Source organism: Rhea pennata, chromosome 13, assembly GCF_028389875.1.
Source record: "Rhea pennata isolate bPtePen1 chromosome 13, bPtePen1.pri, whole genome shotgun sequence".
NCBI lineage: Eukaryota > Metazoa > Chordata > Aves > Rheiformes > Rheidae > Rhea > Rhea pennata.
The window spans coordinates 21,518,077-21,527,258 of NC_084675.1; the positions used below are offsets into that span (position 1 = coordinate 21,518,077).

The following is a 9,182-nucleotide window of genomic DNA, read 5'->3' on the forward strand; positions in this document are numbered from 1 at the left end:
GAAAATGCATAAGATCCCGCTCCTGGGGGGGGGATCATCGCCTCCCTGCTCAGCAGCGGGCAGAGCCCGGCCGGCGCTGGCCGCCGGCACCTCCCCAGGCGCTGCGGCTCCAGCCCGGCACGTACCGCTGCCTCCCTTCCCTTTCTCTAGGCTCAATATTTCCTCTCTCACAAACAAATCAATATGAGGTACCTGCAAGCTAGAAAGCAGAAGGCAAAGCCCGCAGCTTGCTAAACTCGAAGCCGTAACTGCAGCTGCAGCGCCGGAGGAGAGCCGACCCTCCTCGGCGCTCCTGGCAAAAGCTGCCCGAGGAGGCTGGCTAACGGCGGACCGGCTGCTCCCCGGGGCGGAGGAAAGCTGGCACCGACAGGAATCCTTTCTTTAATTCCTCTTTCTGGAAAAACGATGGATTTTCCAGTAGCTCAAGCATGACTGTGGTTTCCCCTTCCCTTTGCCCCAGCACTTGCCTGAGATGCTCCGACTCGGCCAGAAATCGCAGCGCTCCTGTGGGTGCCAGGCTGCAGTTCCCTGCTCCCGGTCCCGCGAGAGCCTCGAAATCGCCGAAACACACGGGAGGAGGGATGAGAAAGGGGAAGCTGGCGCGGCACTGGCCGTCCCCAGCGGCCTCACACGCCGGCACTCTGGGCACTGGGAGAGCCTGGGGCCAAGCGGGCTCTGTGGCTCCCCGAAATGCGCGTGGCCCCTGTGCTAGGGAAGGGGATCCCAGGATCCTGGGATGGGGGGGGTCCATCAGGATGCCAGGGAGGAAGAATCCCTCAGGATCCTGGGGAGGGAGATCACTTGGGAGCCTAGGAAGGGGATCTGCCAGGTCTTTGAGGAGGAGGGATAGAGCAGCATCCTGGGGAGGGGGATCCCTCAGGACTGCGGGGTGGAGGGATGGAGCAGCATCCTGGGGAGGGGGATCCCTCGGGACCATGGGGTGGAGGGATGGAGCAGCACCCTGGGGAGGGGGATGCCTCGGGACCACGGGGTGGAGGGATGGAGCAGCACCCCAGAGATGCTGCACTGGCACCAGCCATGGGAGCAGGGCAATGGGGATGGGCCCGTGGGATCCAGGCGAATCCCTCCAAAGGTGAGTGAGAGCCTGAGCTGGGGAGGAGGAAGAGGAAGAAGGAGGCCTCGGAAACTGGCAGAGGCCCAGTTTCCCTGGGAGACCGAGGGCAGGTCAGTTGGGTGTAGCCATACCAACGGGGCCGGGACCGGAGCCACTGCCGCCCCCCTGGCACCGCCGTGGGAGCAGCCGTCCTGGCCAGGTGAGGCGACCCGAGGGGCTGCCGTGGGCCTCGTCTACCTTAACCTGCGTGTCCCATCCCGTGCTCGCAACACCCGGCTAACAAGCGTTGAGGAAACAGGCAGCTCACGAGGGAGGGAAAAAACCTGTAGGGTTAAGATAAAGACAGCAGGACGTGATGACAGAGCAAGACAGGGTGTTTTCTCGGGCACGGTGCAAGGAAACCAAGGCTTTGAGGGAGGGAGGTGGAGAACAGGGCTATTTTCCCCTGGAAAACATAAGTCTGCCAGGCTGAAGGTCAGGAGAGGTCTGTAGCAAACCAGCTTTTAATTGGAAACGAGCACAGTAATCACGCCTGTCCGTGGGTGCCTGGGTGACGCCGGCACAGGCAAACCGCCACGCTGTCTGTCTTGCAGCTTCACTCCTCTGCCAGATACAAGGTGGGTTTTTTCTCCTGTCGGCATAATAAGTGACAGCACATCCTCACAAGGAAAGCCACGTGTTCGTACACGCAGCCCCTCCTGCAAGGTTTTAAAGGGAGGAAAGCAGAGAGAAAAGCAGCCCACTATCCTGTTACCTCCCAGCTAGAGTGAGAGGTGCAGGAGAGATCCTGTTTGGCTTCAGTGTTTAAAGACACATGGAAAACCCACAATTTCCTAGAAACTTTGCATCTGTTGGAGCTATGAGGCTGCTGTAACAAACATGCACTGCACTATATTGGATCCATACGTTATATTGTGCAACCAGAGCCAAGATTTAGCTGTGGGATTTGCAGGGCCTCATCAGGAGAAAGCACCAGATCCAAGAGGTTCCCAGGCAGTTAAAACCAGGCTGCAGCATCCTTCCTCCCCCAGGTCTTCCTCCATGGGGCAATTCAATGGCAAAGATGCCGTGCTATCCAGCAGGTAGATCTGCTGGGCCAAACCCCTTCTCCAGTCCCTCGTCCCTGAGTCGAGTGTCTCCTAGCACTGCTGCCAGGCCCCCCCTGCTCTTCTGGCTTGTCTCACCTTTCCTTCACTCATCACCGTGCATTTTGGCTCTTTCCACCTCTTCCTTGCTGGCCCCGGTTCTTTCCTCTTGTTGGTCTCCAGCTCATTAGCAGCAACGAGGTGGGCATGACCCCGCATTGCATACAGCAGTATAGCCGACGAGCAGCAGCGCTGCTTGCAAATGATTTATTTTTGGCACAGGGTCACTGAAAGCAGGGAGGGGGGAGCAGCAGTTAAGCGGAGCTCCAGGATCTGAGAAATTTAAGGCGCTGTTAGTCTTTCATGGCAGCGCGTCAAGGCTGCACAGTGGAGACCGAGCAAGAGGGGGATCAGCAGGTTTTACAAGGTGATGCACAGCGGCCAAAGCCTTGGCAGAGCTGCTGGGAAGAATGAGGCGGAGAGGCAGGCTGCAGCTGCATCCTTCCGTTAACGCTGCTTTCACAGCGAATGCAGAGGTCTGACACAGCTAGCTCAAGGACAGGGGTTTCTCGGTCGGGAGAGCCAGCTCGGTGCGTTCAGGGAAGTGAAAGCTCATCCACCTGGAGCCCGCCAGCACCACCTGCATCGTGCAGCAGGGAACGTGCCAGGAGCTGCGGGGAGCCACGAGGAGCACGCTCAGCACCTAACGGCCTCAGCCGTGCACTGGCCAGAGGGACTCTTGGCATCACAGCTTCAGCAGTTAGTTTGAAGTAGAGTGCTTCAGGTCCCAGCTTGGGAAGGGGACGGTCAAGGTGAACGACAGCCCAGTCTGATGAAGTTCAAGTAATTCCTGACTGCAGACACACAAAAGAGGGTCTCGTGCCCATACAAGAGCCTCACGTAAAGCCTCGAGGCTCCAATTCCCGCTGCAGATTCAGAGCAGCGTTGCTAGCAAACCCCGCCAACGCCCCCTCCCTTTCTTTTCCCACCCAGGGACAGCCAGGTGAAGATCATGGAGAAGACGGTGGCCAACGCAGAGAAGTACTTTGGGCGGTTCTGCTCTCTGATGGCTTCTTACACCCAGAAAGTGGCCAAGCTCCGTGACAAGTCTGATCTCCTGGTGAGGCAACTCATTGACTGCGCAAACACCGAGAGCCCCGAGCTGCGAAACACCATGAAGAGCTTTGCGGAGGAGTTAGCCAAAGTGCAGGATTACAGGCAGGCCGAGGTAAAGAGCGGTCGAGACCACAACCCCCTAACAAGGTCCTAAGCAAATACGTCCCAGATGTGGGCCTTCCCATCAGGAAGCAATAAACACACACGAGCAATAAAGCGAGCAGCAAGCACTGCGCCGGGTCTGCGCCGCGCTGCGACCGGCGCTCTCCCGCGAGGGCCGTGCTCCGTCCCGCTCGCGCCGCCCCTGGGCAGAGACGCTGATCTGCACAGCGTGTCCTCGCTCCTTCCAACTCGGGGTAGGGGGAAGGAACCAAGCCAAGGGTTGGACCTACCTCCTTGCCAGAGACGACAGCCTGTCTCCGAGCATTTTGAGGTGGTTCCAGCCAGAAGGGAGGAATTCCCACCCCTCACCACTAGCTACCACCTTGTGGACACCTGGACAAAAGTGCGTCTTTCGAACCCCCTGTTTGGCACCATCACTTGACCTTGAGGCCTTGGTCTGGCCTGAGCATGTTGGCTGGAGGCTGTCGGTTTGGTCCTGTTCATGCCAGGCTGGTGGCTCTACCTTCCTGCTTGGCAGATAATAACCCCTTTCCTGGTAGATAGAGCGGCTGGGAACGAAGGCGGTTGAGCCCCTGAAGCTCTGCGGCACCCAACCGAGGCAGACGCGGGTAAGGCCCTGTGAAGCTGCCCTACCAGCCCCCGCCGCAAACACCGGTGTTATTTTCCAGGCAGAACTCAAGAGGTTCAACAGCACCCGCAGCAATGAGATAAAGCAGCTGGAGAAGCTGGTGTGGCTGCGACAGAAGGCCCTGCTGCACCGGCAGGTCATCGTCTCCTTGCCTACAGAGGATGGGCAATCGCCCATCCACAGAGACGTAGGTAGACATGATGCTGCTTCTCCATCTCCCCTTTCCCCACCCAGGAACTCAACAATCCCAGTCCAGGGGGATTTAGGGTCAAGACCCTCCGCGTTCCCCTGACCAAAGGTGCATTTCCAGGAAGCCCAGAGCACTGGGCTTGAGGGTTTAGCCTCCCAAGCACATTTTGGCTGCCTTAGCAGCGATGAGGCTGCACGCACTGTCTCCAGGTGCATGCACAGACCCCACTGCCGCAAATATCTTGACTAATTTCAATGCAATTCAAGTCACATCATAAAAATATTAAATTCAGGCAAATTTCATAAGCATGGCTGGAGACCGGAAAAAGACCTTTCTAGACCCTGCTGCAATGAAGCCTGTTGCTTGGATCACTCCTAAGCCATTAGGGAATCCAACCTGATGGCTGAGGGAGAAGGATAGCAGGGTTGGGAAGGGAGATGGACCCCGGGAAGCACAGGCTGATGGAACAGCACAGTAAATAAAAGCAAATGCAAGCGTAGAAAAGCACCTTCCCTGGGCAGCCTTTCCTTGACTCCTGCTGCAGGCCCAGGTAAGCACCAGCCCCCCCAAACCAGCAGGATCCTGCAGCCAGGATACGGCTCCATGCTCCGGGATGGGCACAGCTGAGATGGACCCCGGAGCAGGACAGCGAGGACAGGCCTGAAATGAGCTTCATCCTGTGTCTCCAGAGGAGATATTCCTTCCCGCAGGCTGAATCCAGCGTGCACCAAGCTGTGGCGGACACAAGCCGCACATCCAAGCACCTGGAGGAGACCTTCAGCGGCTTCCAGCGAGGGAAGCTGAAGAACATCCAGGTACTGGCTGCTCGGTCCGGTGGTTTCCCCTCCTTCCCCGGCCCCTGGGGAAGCCGTTCCCGCTGGGAGCACGCTCACGCTCTGCCCCGTCTGCCCTCCCCACAGAGGATTTTCTCAGATTTAGTTGCTGTTGAAATGATTTTCCATGCCAAAGCCCTCGAGGTCTACTCCGACCCTTCCAGAGCCTGCACAGCTACGGCAGCAGGAAGGATCTGGGGACTTGCCGGAGCGGCCGGGTGGAAGCAGGGCTGCGTCGCCCCGCGCAGCCCCCCGGCGCGGGGGGAACCGGCGGCTGACGTGTTTCTACCTCGATCGCAGAGCTGCGGGCGCTGCCCGTGCCCCGGATCCGCTCGCCCCAAACCAGCTGCATTCCCGGGGCGCTCGCCTTGCGCCGGCTTTCCCAGCCGCTCCGAGGCTCCCCGCTGCCGGCTCCCGCAGGGACAAACACCAGCGGGTCTAAGGCCGCTGTTCAGCCGGGGCTAACAAGGCTGGCAGGGCTCTAACGAGCCCCAGAGGCCCGAAGACGTTCACGGCTTGACCTGCCCCGTCTACCAGGGAATAAACGCGTTTCTGTGCCGCGCGCGCAGCGGCTCGGCGCGGACGGCCTGCCCGGCCCCAGCAGGGCACTGCAAAGCCCGAGGGCTTTTACAGCGGGTCTCCATCCCTCCATCCTGGAGCGGCTCCCGGAGAGCCGGGGACTTCACCCTCCTCCTCCCCGTTTCCTCGCAGGCTGTTTTTCTCCCCCTCTCCTCCTTCCACCAAGCAGCAAATATGCTTTCAGAGCAATAAGACGGCTGTTCAGCCTTTGGAACAAATGTTCTCTGCCAGGCGTCGAGCACCGGGGTGGAGGGGGGACTCACACTGATTTAATGACAGTGATTTAAGCAATTTGATCCATTTTTATGGCGCATTTACAGTCAGGGGAAAGGAAAAAAAAAAAGAGGAGAGTGAGAAACACAGGAGCGGAGGCAGGAAAGGCTAGGGAACGCACCCCGGCAGGCGCGCGGAGCGGGGAGAGGCTGCGGCGCCGCTGCAAGCCGTCCCCCCCGCCGCGCCGCCAGCGCGAGCCCTCGCCAGCCTCCGGCGCCGCGCGCCCGAACCCGCCGCTCGCCAGCCGGGATCCCGGCACCGCCCGCGTCCCCGCAGCCCGCCGGCGAGCTCGCGCCCGCGTCCCCGCAGCCTGCTGGCAAGCCTTGCCCGGCGCCCCGCTGAGAGCGGGCGCCCTCGTCGCACGCGTGCTCCAGCCCGGCCCCGCTCCCGAGGGGGGCCGGGGACACGGTGAGGGGCTCCCGCGCGGCTTTAACGCGGGGCCCGGAGCCCCGTCCGCGCCGGGATGCCGCGGCTGCGACGCGGAGGGATCGATGGGATATTGATGCGCGCATCATGCGGCTTTCACCGGCGGCTGCGGCGCGCGTGACCAACGCCGGGCGAGGGGGAGGTTTGATGGATTGTCCTGGCGCCACCAGCACGGACTGGGCGGGAAAAGAAAACAACAAAAAAAAAAAGGGCGGAATAAATGTAAAAGGGGCGCAGGGAAGGCAGGGCAGCCCGAGGGAGCGCGAGGCTTGCCGGGGCGGCAGCACCTAGGGGTGGTGGTGGTGGGGGGGTTGCAAGGGCAGCAGCAGGACGAGCCGTTCCAGCACCGGAGCCGTTCCTGCCGAGCAGGCACCGCTCCTCCGTTGGGAAGCTGCCAGGAGAAGGAAGAAATCCCGCGGGAAAGCCTAGGGGACGAAGCCGGCCGCTGCCGGGGCGCTGGTGCCCGGTACGCCCCTCGCCGGCGGGAGGGTTTCCCCTCCTGCGGCACGCGCGGCGGGGCTCGGCGGGGCTCCGGTTCCCACGCAGCCTAATAAATCCCCCCTGCCCCCGCGGAGCGAGCCCGCCCGGCCGCTCTTTCCTTCCTCCGCTCCCTCCCGGACAGGTCCCCGGGCAGGCGCTGGCTTTGCAGCAGCGGCCTCGGGATCGCTCTGGGCTCTAGTCCCAGACCCGCCCGGATTTTAAGCAGGCGCTTAAAAGCCCAGCAGAGCCGTCAGCGGGTTTAAGCACGTGCTTAAGTAATCTCCAGCTGCTGGTTCTGCTCCTGGTTAGTCGAGCTGCTCGTTGCAGCTTGGACGAGCAGGGCCTTGGGTGGGCGGGCAGCCGGGACCTGCGGTTTCTGGGCTATTCGCAAAGCGCCAGGAAGGCCGTATCTAAACAGGCTTGCAAAACAAGCGTCTGAATGGATTTATCCTCCCCCCGCAGCTATTTTTGAAGCGAGAACGCAAGCTGCAAAGGCTCCCGCGGCGCTAACGCGCCCTGCCCGGCGCGCCTGCTCGGCGCGGGGCTCCCGCAGCGCCGAAGGGCCCGGCGGCCCCGCGGCGCAGCCGCCCTCCGAGCCTCGGGCCTCCTGCGCCAGGTCGCGCAAGGGCGGCTTTAAACGCGTTTCCCGCGGAGCCGGCCGGCTGGTCAGCCCAGCATGGGCCGCTTTCAAGTCGTGCGCCGGTAATATTCACGCGGTAAAGCTGTACGCTGCAATTAAATTGGCTGTTCGTTTTGCAGGCTTCCGTGGTCAATAGTTTTATGGTACGGTAATTGCAAAGTAATGCAAAGAACAGAAGAGATTAACCCCGTTTCAGCAAGAGGCAATGTCAGAAAACGTAGAGCAAAGCCCGGGCAGAGGCAGGAGAGAGCAGGAAAGAGGAGGGAGGCGACGCCGTCACATTTGGGAGCAAGCAAGAAGCCAGCAGCAGAGCAGAAAAGAGGCTGTTCAGCTCCGGGCTGCCTGTGCCGGAGCTCAGGCACCGCGTCCCAGGGCTGCGCACAACTGCGCGCCGCGAAGCTGCGCCCGGCGCCGCGGAGAGCATCTAGGACGGGCAAAAAGCCAGAGGTCCCGGCAGCGGCCCCACGCGCGGGGCCGCGACGCTCCCCAGTGCGGCTGCCGCCGGGCTCCGAACCCGCGGCCGAGCGCCCCGACACCGGCCCGTACGTGCTGCTCCTTCCCTCCGCCTCGGGGACGTGCGGTGCAGGAGCAAACCTAGCAGAGACTTGCGGTTTTTTCATGTTTTTAATGCCCTCGAGAAAAAAAGAAAAGGAGAGAGGAAAAAGGAAAAAAAAAAAAATCCAAGCAGCAAACAAAATAAATCTTCCTATCCAAGCCAAAACAGAGAGAAAATAGCCAGGAACCTTGGAAGGGAAGCTGTTTATTATAGTTGTGGGATTCGCTGCCAATTTCAGCAGTTGGACAATTTTCCTTTTTCATCCCGTAAATAGACACCGCTCTGCACCGCGGCCCCCGGCGCGCCGGGGTGGGCCGGCTCCTGCAGCTCGGCGCCCGGCCGGGAACGCCTCCCCGCGCCGGCGAGCGCCCCGAGCCGCGCACAGCGCCGGCTCGGGCGGCCCGCGCCTGCGGCGGGCTCGGCCCCCGCTCGCTCCAGCCCGCAGCATTTTGTCTCCCCGTCAAAAACCCACGAGGGCGGCAGAGCTCCCGCGGCCGCCCCGCGCCGACGGCTCAGCAGCGGAGCCGAGTGCGCTCAGCGGAAAGGAATCCGCGGGCTGCGAAATCAAATCCACGTGGGAAGCGCCTGCGAGTGAGAAAACATAATTGCGGGGCTACGCGGTGCCTGCCGGGGCTGGGAGCCGGCGGCCGAAATCCCGCGGGCTCTGGCCCAGCACAACCCCTCCCCCCACCGCACACACCCGGATTTGCCCCTTTGCAAAGTTTTTTGCACGACGAAGGTGCCGGCGGCGGCCGCAGCTCCCGGCCGCAGCAGAGCGCCCCGGGGGACCTCACCGAGACCGGGCTCATCCCCGCACGACCTGTCGGGCGGCGGCACGGAGGCGTTTCCCTCCCTGTGCCCTGCTTTGCCAGGGAAAAAAAATTAAATTTTCGCTCAAATTTTCGCTTCGGCAGCAGAGAGCGCGGCTCAATTTCAACCTGCTGCTCCGAAGCCTTCGCCTGGCACGGGAGAGGCTGCAGGCGCCGCACGAGCGCCCGGCTAGGCGCGAAGCCGCGCGCGCCGGGGCTGCCCGGGGCCCCGCTTGCACCAAGCTCTCGGCCGCGGTACGGGAGCGCTGCAAGCGGCCGCGGGCTGCTCCCGGAACAGCTCCCGGGCCGAACGCCACCGCTTCCGCCGCGCCACCTCTCCGCACCGCGGAACCGGTGAGCCAGCAAATC

General features: G+C 61.8%; 1 protein-coding gene across 1 annotated transcript; it reads left to right on the top strand.

Annotated features, from left to right (window-relative positions):
* Window positions 1-1,058: 1,058 nt before the first annotated feature.
* CIBAR2 (CBY1 interacting BAR domain containing 2) lies at window positions 1,059-5,328 on the top strand. Its single transcript, XM_062586861.1, is given in 8 exon segments — window positions 1,059-1,093; window positions 3,154-3,388; window positions 3,939-4,007; window positions 4,068-4,169; window positions 4,762-4,767; window positions 4,928-5,032; window positions 5,138-5,204; window positions 5,207-5,328. Coding segments are annotated over 8 exon segments (741 nt in total).
* The last annotated feature ends 3,854 nt before the right edge of the window (window positions 5,329-9,182 follow it).